This window comes from Oncorhynchus masou, unplaced genomic scaffold, assembly GCF_036934945.1.
Source record: "Oncorhynchus masou masou isolate Uvic2021 unplaced genomic scaffold, UVic_Omas_1.1 unplaced_scaffold_3160, whole genome shotgun sequence".
Lineage (NCBI taxonomy): Eukaryota > Metazoa > Chordata > Actinopteri > Salmoniformes > Salmonidae > Oncorhynchus > Oncorhynchus masou.
This window is the reverse complement of record NW_027009576.1, coordinates 27,876-43,243: the sequence shown is the minus strand read 5'-3', so window position 1 is coordinate 43,243 and position 15,368 is coordinate 27,876. Positions and strand designations below refer to the sequence as shown.

The window sequence follows — 15,368 nt, the reverse complement described above, 5'->3', positions numbered from 1 at the left end:
TGACACACACACACCTGCACTCTGCAATCACACAAACACCTGCACTCTGCAATCACAGACACACACACACACCTGCACTCTGCAATCACACAAACACCTGCACTCTGCAATCACAGACACACACCTGCACTCTGCAATCACAGACACACACACACACACACCTGCACTCTGCAATCACAGACACACACACACCTGCACTCTGCAATCACAGACACACACACACACCTGCACTCTGCAATCACACAAACACCTGCACTCTGCAATCACAGACACACACCTGCACTCTGCAATCACAGACACACACACACACACCTGCACTCTGCAATCACAGACACACACACACACCTGCACTCTGCAATCACAGACACACACACACACCTGCACTCTGCAATCACAGACACACACACACACCTGCACTCTGCAATCACAGACACACACCTGCACTCTGCAATCACAGACACACACACACACACACACACACACCTGCACTCTGCAATCACAGACACACACACACACCTGCACTCTGCAATCACAGACACACACACACACCTGCACTCTGCAATCACAGACACACACACACACCTGCACTCTGCAATCACAGACACACACACACACACCTGCACTCTGCAATCACAGACACACACACACACACACACACACACACACACACACACCTGCACACACACACACACCTGCACTCTGCAATCACAGACACAGAGACACACATACAAACACCTGCACTCTGCAATCAGACACACACCTGCACTCTGCAATCACAGACACACACACCTGCACTCTGCAATCACACACACCTGCAATCACAGACAAACACCTGCACTCTGCAATCACAGACAAACACCTGCACTCTGCAATCACAGACAAACACCTGCACTCTGCAATCACAGACAAACACCTGCACTCTGCAATCACAGACAAACACCTGCACTCTGCAATCACAGACACAGACACACACACAAACACCTGCACTCTGCAATCACAGACACACACAAATGCCTGCACTCTGCACTCACCTCCATGAAGGAGATGCCCACGCTCCAGACGTCTGAATGGATACCATATTGCTCCCCAGATATCCTCTCCGGCTGCAGGGTACAAACAAGGGAGTCAGATGAGCTGTGGTTGACTTGAGATGTACGAAATTTGATTGTGTTTTGCTATACTGTGTTCAACTGAGCCATTTGTGGTTACTGCATGATCAGATGTGTCCTGTCTATGTTTCTCCTACCACATTTTCAAGGCTGGCACAAAGGCCCCCCAAAACAACATCCAGAGCCTCTTTCACCAAGATGTCCAACCACCACCAACATCCATTCATATTAGGTCTACTTACTGCCATGTAGGCGTTCGTTCCCACATACGTCTTGGCGATGGAATTCACCAACTGCAAACAAAAGAGGTGAGATTGATCAACTGTAGATGGGTGAATGGGTTTCTTTCTTTCCCTCAGTAACAATTGACTGAGCAAAATACTGGTGCATTTACTTTTGTCTTCCAGTCGATCTGTCCAACTGTTTCACATGAGAACAGACTGTACCATACTCTTAAAGGTCCTATAACTGAAACAAGATGATTATAACTGAAACAAGATGGCTATAACTGAAACAAGATGGCCATAGTGATGGCTATAACTGAAACAAGATGGCCATAACTGAAACATGATGGCCATAGTGATGGCTATAACTGAAACATGATGGCCATAGTGATGGCTATAACTGAAACATGATGGCCATAGTGATGGCTATAATTGAAACATGATGGCCATAGTGATGGCTATAATTGAAACATGATGGCCATAGTGATGGCTATAATTGAAACATGATGGCCATAGTGATGGCTATAATTGAAACATGATGGCCATAGTGATGGCTATAATTGAAACATGATGGCCATAGTGATGGCTATAATTGAAACATGATGGCCATAGTGATGGCTATAATTGAAACATGATGGCCATAGTGATGGCTATAATTGAAACATAATGGCCATAGTGATGGCTATAATTGAAACATGATGGCCATAGTGATGGCTATAACTGAAACATGATGGCCATAGTGATGGCTATAACTGAAACATGATGGCCATAGTGATGGCTATAACTGAAACATGATGGCCATAGTGATGGCTATAACTGAAACAAAAGAGTCGGCATGGCAGAGACTGTTTGTCCTACATTAAGTACAGCTCCCATCTCCATCTCCTTTCCCTCCGTGACTTACATACCCAAATCTATTGAAACGTCAGTGTTGCTGTGGTCTGTTCCCAGCCCTCTCACAGGGGACCAGGATGAGGACAGGGGGACGTCGGAGTGTGTGTGTGAGCACAATGGGACATGCCATGGATGACAGGGCTGTGATAATGAGTGAATGATTGTGTTCCCCGATGGCTCCTGTGTTTGGAGGGGAGGTCCTGCTCAGGGAAGGCAGAGACACTGACCTTCCTACAGGGCAGTGTGTGTGTGTGTTGAGGTAAAGCTTGTATTCAGAAGCCTGCGCAGGGGTCAACACTGCTTCACATCTCCAAGGAGAGAGGGATGAAAATTAATTAAAATTGGGGCGTGGGGGTGACAGGGTGAGAGAGAGTAGGGGGGAGTTATTCCCGGGGGTCTTTGGGGGAGTTGGAAGGGCTGTCCCAGGGTGACGTAATGACATGACACACAGACACACACACCTCAGCTATTGTCTGCCCAGCCACGCTCTTGCCACGTCCATCAAAGGCATATCAATGAAGCTTTGGCGTTGTGTGTGTGTGTGTGAGTAGTAATTATAACAAGTGCATGTTTTGGAGAGCCTGTGGAACAATGGTAGTGAGGAAGTTAATGTGAGAGGCTGTCCCTCAAGGTGCTTCCACTGTCGTGAGGACACAATGAATAGGTCCAGATTGACAGGTCGACTACACACACACCCCATCAATACACACACACACACACCCCATCAATACACACACACACACAGAGAGAGAGCGAGACACACACTGGTGTCTCAATACATACAGAGAGAGAAACAGATCACAAACACACAGAGGTATAAACACACACACAGAGGTATAAACACACACACAGAGGTATAAACACACACACACACAGGTATAAACACACACACACACACAGGTATAAACACACACACACACAGGTATAAACACACACACACACACACAGGTCTAAACACACACACACACAGGTATAAACACACACACACAGGTATAAACACACACACGGGGGACTGTACCTGCGTGCTGACTCCAAAGTCACAGAGCTTCACTTGACCTCTAGTGTTGACCAGCATGTTGGAAGGCTTGACGTCTACAGAGACAAGTACATACAGTAACAGCTGCTACCTCCGCCAATCATACACTACTAAGTTACATTTTCTGAACCGCAGGAAGATTCCCTGTGACAAAAGTGATCAATTTAAGACCGCATATCTGTACAGGTATACAGCATCATGACAGTATCTCCTTCCATGATATTCTACATATACCTTCCACCTCAATGACCTCTGTAGAATCTAGTACCTTCCACCTCACTGACCTCTGTAGAATCTACTACCTTTCACCTCACTGACCTCTGTAGAATCTACTACCTTCCACATCACTGACCTCTGTAGAATCCACATCACTGACCTCTGTAGAATCCACATCACTGACCTCTGTAGAATCCACATCACTGACCTCTGTAGAATCCACATCACTGACCTCTGTAGAATCCACATCACTGACCTCTGTAGAATCCACATCACTGACCTCTGTAGAATCCACATCACTGACCTCTGTAGAATCCACATCACTGACCTCTGTAGAATCCACATCACTGACCTCTGTAGAATCCACATCACTGACCTCTGTAGAATCCACATCACTGACCTCTGTAGAATCCACATCACTGACCTCTGTAGAATCCACATCACTGACCTCTGTAGAATCTACTACCTTCCACCTCACTGACCTCTGTAGAATCTACTACCTTCCACCTCACTGACCTCTGTAGAATCTACTACCTTCCACCTCACTGACCTCTGTAGAATCTACTACCTTTCACCTCACTGACCTCTGTAGAATCTACTACCTTCCACCTCACTGACCTCTGTAGAATCCACATCACTGACCTCTGTAGAATCTACTACCTTTCCCACCACTGACCTCTGTGAAGAATCTTCAGGGTCCATAGATAGGTTAGGCCTTTCACAACCTGAAGACAGATGGGAGATATGGAGTTCAGAATTCAACAATACCCAAAACCACTGCTTTCAGACACAGATGGGCTAACTCATTTGGTAAACCATTTATATAAAGGACCTTCAGAAATAATTCACACCCCCGGCCTTGACTTATTCCCCTTTTTGTTGTTACAGTCTGAATTCAAAATCCATTAAATATATTTTTCTCTCTCTCAGCCATCTACACACAATACCCCACCATGTCAAAAACAAAAAATGTTTTTAGAAACTTTAGCAAATTGATTGAAAATCAAATACAGAAATATCTAATTTACTTAAATATTCACACCACAGAGTCAATACTTTGTAGTAGCACTTTGCCTGTGAGTCTTTCTGTGCAAGTCTCTTTCCACACCTGGACTGTACAACACTTGCCCATTTTTATTTTCTAAATTCTTCAAGCTCTGTAAAATTGGTTTTTGATCATTGTTAGACAACCATTTTCAGATTTTCAAGTAGATTTAAGTCAAAACTGTAACTTGGCCACCCAGGAACATTCACTGTCTTCTTGGTGAGCAACTCCGGTGTAGATTTGGCCTTGTGTTTCAGGTTATTGTCCTGCTGGAAGGTGAATTCATCTCCCAGTGTCTGGTGGAAAACAGACTGAACCAGGTTTTCCTCTAGGATGTTGCCTGTGCATTCCATTTATTTATGTTATCCTGAAAAACTCCCCAATCCTTAATTAATGATTACAAGCATACCCATTACATGATGCAGCCACCACTACGCTTGATAATATGAGGAGTTGTCACGACTTCCGCCGAAGTCGGCTCCTCTCCTTGTTCGGGCGGCGGTCGACGTCACCGGCTTTCTAGCCATCGCTGCTCCATTTTTCATATCTCCATTTGTCTTGTCTTGTTTCATACACACCTGGTTTTCATATCTCCATTTGTCTTGTCTTGTTTCCATACACACCTGGTTTTCATATCTCCATTTGTCTTGTCTTGTTTCCATACACACCTGGTTTTCATATGTCCATTTGTCTTGTCTTGTTTCCATACACACCTGGTTTTCATATCTCCATTAGTCTTGTCTTGTTTCCATACACACCTGGTTTTCATATCTCCATTTGTCTTGTTTCCATACACACCTGGTTTTCATATCTCCATTAGTCTTGTCTTGTTTCCATACACACCTGGTTTTCATATCTCCATTAGTCTTGTCTTGTTTCCATACACACCTGGTTTTCATATAAAATCAAATTTTATTTGTCACATACACATGGTTAGCAGATGTTAATGCGAGTGTAGCGAAATGCTTGTGCTTCCAGTTCCGACAATGCAGTAATAACCAACAAGTAATCTAACTAACAATTCCAAAACTAATTTCTTATTCACAGTGTAAGGGGATAAAGAATATGTACATAAAGATATGAATGAGTGATGGTGCAGAGCAGCATAGGCAAGATACAGTAGATGGTATCGAGTACAGTATATACATATGAGATGAGTATGTAAACAAAGTGGCATAGTTAAAGTGGCTAGTGATACATGTATTACATAAGGATGCAGTAGATGATAAAGTACAGTATATACGTATACATATGAGATGAATAATGTAGGGTATGTAAACATTATATTAGGGAGCCACTCAATGTTAGTGGTTGTTGTTTAACAGTCTGATGGCCTTGAGATAGAAGCTGTTTTTCAGTCTCTCGGTCCCAGCTTTGATGCATCTGTACTGACCTCGCCTTCTGGATGATAGCGGGGTGAACAGGCAGTGGCTCGGGTGGGTGTTGTCCTTGATGATCTTTATGGCCTTCCTGTAACATCGGGTGGTGTAGGTGTCCTGGAGGGCAGGTAGTTTGCCCCCGGTGATATGTTGTGCAGACCTCACTACCCTCTGGAGAGCCTTACGGTTGTGGGCGGAGCAGTTGCCGTACCAGGCGGTGATACAGCCCGCCAGGATGCTCTCGATTGTGCATCTGTAGAAGTTTGTGAGTGCTTTTGGTGACAAGCCGAATTTCTTCAGTCTCCTGAGGTTGAAGAGACGCTGCTGCGCCTTCTTCACGATGCTGTCTGTGTGAGTGGACCAATTCAGTTTGTCTGTGATGTGTATGCCGAGGAACTTAAAACTTACTACCCTCTCCACTACTGTTCCATCGATGTGGATAGGGGGGGTGTTCCCTCTGCTGTTTCCTGAAGTCCACAATCATCTCCTTAGTTTTGTTGACGTTGAGTGTGAGGTTATTGTCCTGACACCACACTCCGAGGGCCCTCACCTCCTCCCTGCAGGCCGTCTCGTCTTTGTTGGTAATCAAGCCTACCACTGTTGTGTCGTCTGCAAACTTGATGATTGAGTTGGAGGCGTGCGTTGCCGCGCAGTCGTGGGTGAACAGGGAGTACAGGAGAGGGCTCAGAACGCACCCTTGTGGGGCCCCAGTGTTGAGGATCAGCGGGGTGGAGATGTTGCCTACCCTCACCACCTGGGGGCGGCCCGTCAGGAAGTCCAGTACCCAGTTGCACAGGGCGGGGTCGAGACGCAGGGTCTCGAGCTTGATGACGAGCTTGGAGGGTACTATGGTGTTAAATGCCAAGCTGTAGTCGATGAACAGCATTCTCACATAGGTATTCCTCTTGTCCAGATGGGTTAGGGCAGTGTGCAGTGTGGTTGAGATTGCGTTGTCTGTGGACCTATTTGGGCGGTAAGCAAATTGAAGTGGGTCTAGGGTGTCAGGTAGGGTGGAGGTGATATGGTCCTTGACTAGTCTCTCAAAGCACTTCATGATGACGGAAGTGAGTGCTACGGGGCGGTAGTCGTTTAGCTCAGTTACCTTAGCTTTCTTGGGAACAGGAACAATGGTGGCCCTCTTGAAGCATGTGGGAACAGCAGACTGGTATAGGGATTGATTGAATATGTCCGTTAACACACCAGCCAGCTGGTCTGCGCATGCTCTGAGGGCGCGGCTGGGGATGCCGTCTGGGCCTGCAGCCTTGCGAGGGTTAACACGTTTAAATGTTTTACTCACCTCGGCTGCAGTGAAGGAGAGACCGTATGTTTCCGTTGCAGGCCGTGTCAGTGGCACTATATTGTCCTCAAAGCGGGCAAAAAAGTTATTTTGTCTGCCTGGGAGCAAGACATCCTGGTCCGTGACTGAGCTGGATTTATTCTTATAGTCCGTGATTGACTGTAGACCCTGCCACATACCTCTTGTGTCTGAGCCGTTGAATTGAGATTCTACTTTGTCTCTATACTGATGCTTAGCTTGTTTGATAGCCTTACGGAGGGAATAGCTGCACTGTTTGTATTCAGTCATATTACCAGTCACCTTGCCCTGATTAAAAGCAGTGGTTCGCGCTTTCAGTTTCACGTGAATGCTGCCATCAATCCACGGTTTCTGGTTAGGGAATGTTTTAATCGTTGCTATGGGAACGACATCTTCAACGTACGTTCTAATGAACTCGCACACCGAATCAGCGTATTCGTCAATGTTGTTGCCTGACGCAATACGAAACATGTCCCAGTCCACGTGATGGAAGCAGTCTTGGAGTGTGGAATCAGCTTGGTCGGACCAGCGTTGGACAGACCTCAGCGTGGGAGCTTCTTGTTTCAGTTTCTGTCTGTAGGCAGGGTTCAGCAAAATGGAGTTGTGGTCAGCTTTTCCGAAAGGGGGGCGGGGCAGGGCCTTATATGCGTCGCGGAAGTTAGAATAACAGTGATCCAAGGTTTTGCCAGCCCTGGTGGCGCAATCGATATGCTGATACATTTTAGGGAGTCTTGTTTCCAGATTAGCCTTGTTAAAATCCCCAGCTACAATGAATGCAGCCTCAGGATGTATGGATTCCAGTTTGCAAAGAGTCAAATAAAGTTCGTTCAGAGCCATCGATGTGTCTGCTTGGGGGGGAATATATACGGCTGTGATTATAATCGAAGAGAATTCTCTTGGTAGATAATGCGGTCTGCATTTGATAGTGAGGAATTCTAAATCAGGTGAACAGAAGGATTTGAGTTCCTGTATGTTTCTGTGATCACACTACGTCGCGTTAGCCATAAGGCATACGCCGCCGCCCCTCTTCTTACCAGAAAGGTGTTTGTTTCTGTCGGCGCGATGCGTGGAGAAACCCGCTGGCTGCACCGCCACCGAGAGCGTCTCTCCAGTGAGCCATGTTTCCGTGAAGCAAAGAACATTACAGTCTCTGATGTTCCTCTGGAATGCTACACCCTTGCTCGGATTTCATCAACCTTGTTGTCAAGAGACTGGACATTGGCGAGAAGAATGCTAGGAAGTGGGGCACGATGTGCCCGTCTACGTAGTCTGACCAGAAGACCGCCTCGTTTCCCTCTTTTACGAAGTCGTTTTTTTGGGATCCATTCTGGGATCCATTCCGTTGTCCTGGTTGAAAGGCAGAACACAGGATCCGCTTCGCGAAAGTCATATTCTTGGTCGTACTGATGGTGAGTTGACGCTGATCTTATATTCAGTAGTTCTTCTCGACTGTATGTAATGAAACTTAAGATGACCTGGGGTACTAATGTAAGAAATAACACGTAAAAAAAAACAAAAAACTGCATAGTTTCCTAGGAACGCGAAGCGAGGCGGCCATCTCTGTCGGCGACGGAAGTACTCCATTTGTCTTGTCTTGTTTCCATACACACCTGGTTTTCATATCTCCATTTGTCTTGTCTTGTTTCCATACACACCTGGTTTTCATATCTCCATTTGTCTTGTCTTGTTTCCATACACACCTGGTTTTCATATCTCCATTTGTCTTGTCTTGTTTCCATACACACCTGGTTTTCATATCTCCATTTGTCTTGTCTTGTTTCCATACACACCTGGTTTTCATATCTCCATTTGTCTTGTCTTGTTTCCATACACACCTGGTTTTCATATCTCCATTTGTCTTGTCTTGTTTCCATACACACCTGGTTTTCATTTTCCCAATCAATCTACTCGTATTTAACCCTCTGTTTCCCATCATGTTTTGTGTGTAATTGTTTCATGTTATTTTGGTATTTTATTACGCGCTTTATTCTTGTATGTTCCGTGTTTTGAGCGCATTTGATTTATATAGTGCTCTCGTTTTTGGAACTAAATAAAAGTGTGGCTGTTTACATCACTCTACTCTCCTGCACCTGACTTCGCCTCTATACACCCGTTGACAAGAGTGGTACTCAGTAAGGTGTTGTATTGGATTTGCCCGAAACATAACACTTTGTATTGAGGACAAAAAGTGAATTGATTTGGCAATTATTTGGGCACTATTACTTTATTGCCTTGTTGCAAACAGGATGCATGTTTTGGAATATTTTTACTATTTACTACTTCCTTCTTTTCACTGTCAATTAAGTTATTATTGTGGAGTAACTACAATGTTGTTGATCCATCCTCAGTTTTCTCCTAGCACAGCCATTAAACTCTAACTGTTTTAAAGTCATCATTGGCCTCATGGTGAAATCCCTGAACGGTTTCCTTCCTCTGGCTTAGGAAGGACGCCTGTATTTGTGTAGTGACTGGGTGTTTTGATACACCATCCAACAGTGAAATAAATAACTTCACCAAGCTCAAAGGGATATTCAATGTCTACCAATAGGCTCCCTTCTTTGTGAGGATTGGAAAATCTCCCTGGTCTTTGTGGTTGAACCCTGAGGGACTTTACAGAGAATTGTATGTGTGGGGTACGGAGATGAGGTATTAATTCAAAAATAATGTTAAACACTATTATTGCACACAGAGTGAGTCCATGCAACTTAGTGTGACTTGTTAAGCAACATTTTACTTCTAAACACATTTAGGCTTGTCATAACACAGGGGTTGAATACTTATTGACTCAAGACATTTCAGCTTTAATATGTAAATAAATGTCTAAAATCATAATTCCACTGACATGATGGGGTTATTGTGTGTAGGCCAGTGTAAAAAAAAAATATATATATATATATATATATATATATATATATATTTTATCCATTTTGAAATTCAGGCTGGAACACAACAACATGCCTATAAGTCAAGGGGTGTGAATACTCTGTGAAGGCCATGTATCTGCTCATTGATCATGGACTGTACACAACATGCCTATAAGTCCAGGGGTGTGAATACTCTGTGAAGGCCAGGTATCTGCTCATTGATCATGGACTGTACACAACATGCCTATAAGTCAAGGAGTGTGAATACTCTGTGAAGGCCATGTATCTGCTCATTGATAATGGGCTGTACACAACATGCCTATAAGTCCAGGGGTGTGAATACTCTGTGAAGGCCATGTATCTGCTCATTGATCATGGACTGTACACAACATGCCTATAAGTCAAGGGGTGTGAATACTCTGTGAAGGCCATGTATCTGCTCATTGATCATGGACTGTACACAACATGCCTATAAGTCCAGGGGTGTGAATACTCTGTGAAGGCCATGTATCTGCTCATTGATCATGGACTGTACACAACATGCCTATAAGTCCAGGGGTGTGAATACTCTGTGAAGGCCATGTATCTGCTCATTGATCATGGACTGTACACAACATGCCTATAAGTCCAGACCCACAGAGTTGCATAGCTACTTTGCATCTTTACGTTCTTGATATCAAAAAACACTTGCTTTTAAATGACAAGAGCGAGCAGCAAAGACTTTAAGGATTCACATATTTTGGTTTATTATTGACAAAGTAGATTTGACCACAAAACAACGTGCCAAATCTACTTCTCAATTCAGACAGAATCAAAAAGATGTGATTGGACTGTGGCTCTGGTGCCAAAACAACTGGTGTGCGTATGCATCATCCATCTCGCCCTCCCGGGTGCTTTTCCCAGCGATAATTAACAGCTCTGACAGTGAGAGAGGGGGAAGAGAGGGAGGAGAGCTGTGAATTAGAATTAACGCTGACTAAATAGCTGTCAATGTTTGATTACAGGCTGAATCAGAGGGAGAGGGGCTAATAGAGGTGGAAACACCCACGTTAGGCTGAATCAAACGCTCCTCTGTGCTGTGATGCTTGAGTGTGTGTGTGTGTGTGTGTGAGAGAGAGTCTGTCCATTTCATCCCTTTCTCACTGATGAAGGCTACTTGGGAGATTCACACCTGTTGGCCACACTTGCCAAAATGGGTAAACTTTACCAGCAAAAGTCTCAAAGTTATTAATTGAGTTATTATTTACTGAATAGGATAGAATGATGAATTGTAGCCAATTTGTCAAACCTGCAACTCCCAAACAAAGCTACCTGATCCATTGTCTTCATAGGTGATGCTTTACAGAATGAGAGTCTCATTATAAATAGCTGTGGTCAGTTATAGAATATGAGAGTCTCATTTTAAATAGTTGTGGTCAGTTATAGAATATGATAGTCTCATTATAAATAGTTGTGGTCAGTTATAGAATATGAGAGTCTCATTATAAATAGCTGTGGTCAGTTATAGAATATGATAGTCTCATTATAAATAGTTGTGGTCAGTTATAGAATATGAGAGTCTCATTATAAATAGCTGTGGTCAGTTATAGAATATGATAGTCTCATTATAAATAGTTGTGGTCAGTTATAGAATATGAGAGTCTCATTATAAATAGCTGTGGTCAGTTATAGAATATGATAGTCTCATTATAAATAGTTGTGGTCAGTTATAGAATATGAGAGTCTCATTTTAAAAAGCTGTGGTCAGTTATAGAATATGAGAGTCTCATTATAAATAGCTGTGGTCAGTTATAGAATATGAGAGTCATTTTAAATAGCTGTGGTCAGTTATAGAATATGAGAGTCTCATTATAAATAGCTGTGGTCAGTTATAGAATATGAGAGTCATTTTAAATAGCTGTGGTCAGTTATAGAATATGAGAGTCTCATTTTAAATAGTTGTGGTCAGTTATAGAATATGATAGTTTCATTATAAATAGCTGTGGTCAGTTATAGAATATGATAGTCTCATTATAAATAGCTGTGGTCAGTTATAGAATATGATAGTCTCATTATAAATAGCTGTGGTCAGTTATAGAATATGATAGTCTCATTATAAATAGCTGTGGTCAGTTATAGAATATGAGAGTCTCATTATAAATAGCTGTGGTCAGTTATAGAATATGAGAGTCTCATTTTAAATAGCTGTGGTCAGTTATAGAATATGAGAGTCTCATTTTAAATAGCTGTGGTCAGTTATAGAATATGAGAGTCTCATTATAAATAGCTGTGGTCAGTTATAGAATATGATAGTCTCATTTTAAATAGCTGTGGTCAGTTATAGAATATGAGAGTCTCATTTTAAATAGCTGTGGTCAGTTATAGAATATGAGAGTCTCATTTTAAATAGCTGTGGTCAGTTATAGAATATGAGAGTCTCATTATAAATAGCTGTGGTCAGTTATAGAATATGAGAGTCTCATTTTAAATAGCTGTGGTCAGTTATAGAATATGAGAGTCTCATTTTAAATAGCTGTGGTCAGTTATAGAATATGAGAGTCTCATTTTAAATAGCTGTGGTCAGTTATAGAATATGAGAGTCTCATTTTAAATAGCTGTGGTCAGTTATAGAATATGAGAGTCTCATTATAAATAGCTGTGGTCAGTTATAGAATATGAGAGTCTCATTATAAATAGCTGTGGTCAGTTATAGAATATGAGAGTCTCATTATAAATAGCTGTGGTCAGTTATAGAATATGAGAGTCATTTTAAATAGCTGTGGTCAGTTATAGAATATGAGAGTCTCATTTTAAATAGTTGTGGTCAGTTATAGAATATGATAGTTTCATTATAAATAGCTGTGGTCAGTTATAGAATATGATAGTCTCATTATAAATAGCTGTGGTCAGTTATAGAATATGAGAGTCTCATTATAAATAGCTGTGGTCAGTTATAGAATATGATAGTCTCATTATAAATAGCTGTGGTCAGTTATAGAATATGATAGTCTCATTATAAATAGCTGTGGTCAGTTATAGAATATGAGAGTCTAATTTTAAATAGCTGTGGTCAGTTATAGAATATGAGAGTCTAATTTTAAATAGTTGTGGTCAGTTATAGAATATGAGAGTCTAATTTTAAATAGCTGTGGTCAGTTATAGAATATGAGAGTGATTTTAAATAGTTGTGGTCAGTTATAGAATATGAGAGTCATTTTAAATAGCTGTGGTCAGTTATAGAATATGAGAGTCTAATTTTAAATAGCTGTGGTCAGTTATAGAATATGAGAGTCTAATTTTAAATAGTTGTGGTCAGTTATAGAATATGAGAGTCTAATTTTAAATAGCTGTGGTCAGTTATAGAATATGAGAGTGATTTTAAATAGTTGTGGTCAGTTATAGAATATGAGAGTCATTTTAAATAGCTGTGGTCAGTTATAGAATATGAGAGTCTCATTGTAAATAGCTGTGGTCAGTTATAGAATATGAGAGTCTCATTATAAATAGCTGTGGTCAGTTATAGAATATGATAGTCTCATTATAAATAGTTGTGGTCAGTTATAGAATATGATAGTCTCATTATAAATAGTTGTGGTCAGTTATAGAATATGATAGTCTCATTATAAATAGTTGTGGTCAGTTATAGAATATGAGAGTCTCATTATAAATAGTTGTGGTCAGTTATAGAATATGAGAGTCTCATTATAAATAGCTGTGGTCAGTTATAGAATATGATAGTCTCATTATAAATAGTTGTGGTCAGTTATAGAATATGATAGTCTCATTATAAATAGCTGTGGTCAGTTATAGAATATGATAGTCTCATTATAAATAGCTGTGGTCAGTTATAGAATATGATAGTCTCATTATAAATAGCTGTGGTCAGTTATAGAATATGATAGTCTCATTATAAATAGTTGTGGTCAGTTATAGAATATGAGAGTCTCATTTTAAATAGCTGTGGTCAGTTATAGAATATGAGAGTCATTTTAAATAGTTGTGGTCAGTTATAGAATATGATAGTCTCATTATAAATAGCTGTGGTCAGTTATAGAATATGAGAGTCTCATTTTAAATAGCTGTGGTCAGTTATAGAATATGAGAGTCATTTTAAATAGCTGTGGTCAGTTATAGAATATGATAGTCTCATTATAAATAGTTGTGGTCAGTTATAGAATGAGAGTTTTTAGATAGTTGTGGTCAGTTATAGAATACGAGAGTCATTTTAAATAGCTGTGGTCAGTTATAGAATATGAGAGTCTCATTTTAAATAGCTGTGGTCAGTTATAGAATATGAGAGTAATTTAAAAAAGCTGTGGTCAGTTATAGAATATGATAGTCTCATTGTAAATAGCTGTGGTCAGTTATAGAATATGAGAGTCTCATTTTAAATAGCTGTGGTCAGTTATAGAATATGAGAGGCTCATTTTAAATAGTTGTGGTCAGTTATAGAACATGATAGTCTCATTATAAATAGTTGTGGTCAGTTATAGAATGAGAGTTTTTAGATAGTTGTGGTCAGTTATAGAATACGAGAGTCATTTTAAATAGCTGTGGTCAGTTATAGAATATGAGAGTCATTTTAAATAGCTGTGGTCAGTTATAGAATATGAGTCTCATTTTAAATAGCTGTGGTCAGTTATAGAATATGAGAGTAATTTAAAAAAGCTGTGGTCAGTTATAGAATATGATAGTCTCATTGTAAATAGCTGTGGTCAGTTATAGAATATGAGAGTCTCATTTTAAATAGCTGTGGTCAGTTATAGAATATGAGAGTAATTTAAAAAAGCTGTGGTCAGTTATAGAATATGATAGTCTCATTGTAAATAGCTGTGGTCAGTTATAGAATATGAGAGTCTCATTTTAAATAGCTGTGGTCAGTTATAGAATATGAGAGGCTCATTTTAAATAGTTGTGGTCAGTTATAGAACATGATAGTCTCATTATAAATAGTTGTGGTCAGTTATAGAATGAGAGTTTTTAGATAGTTGTGGTCAGTTATAGAATATGAGAGTCTCATTTTAAATAGCTGTGGTCAGTTATAGAATATGAGAGGCTCATTTTAAATAGTTGTGGTCAGTTATAGAATATGATAGTCTCATTGTAAATAGCTGTGGTCAGTTATAGAATATGATAGTCTCATTATAAATAGCTGTGGTCAGTTATAGAATATGAGAGTCATTTTAAATAGTTGTGGTCAGTTATAGAATATGATAGTCTCATTATAAATAGTTGTGGTCAGTTATAGAATGAGAGTTTTTAGATAGTTGTGGTCAGTTATAGAATACGAGAGTCATTTTAAATAGC

General features: G+C 40.9%; 1 protein-coding gene across 1 annotated transcript in view; it reads right to left on the bottom strand.

Moving 5' to 3' along the window:
* Positions 1 to 686: 686 nt before the first annotated feature.
* LOC135534220 (dual specificity mitogen-activated protein kinase kinase 5-like) overlaps positions 687 to 15,368 on the bottom strand; it is a gene marked incomplete at its 5' end in the record, with an annotated part of 32,310 nt that continues 17,628 nt past the window's right edge. The window contains 4 exons of the mRNA XM_064961308.1: positions 687 to 1,103; positions 1,352 to 1,402; positions 3,246 to 3,319; positions 4,156 to 4,204. Of these exons, the coding sequence (XP_064817380.1) occupies positions 954 to 1,103; positions 1,352 to 1,402; positions 3,246 to 3,319; positions 4,156 to 4,204 (324 nt within the window). The remainder of the gene's footprint in view (positions 1,104 to 1,351; positions 1,403 to 3,245; positions 3,320 to 4,155; positions 4,205 to 15,368) is intronic.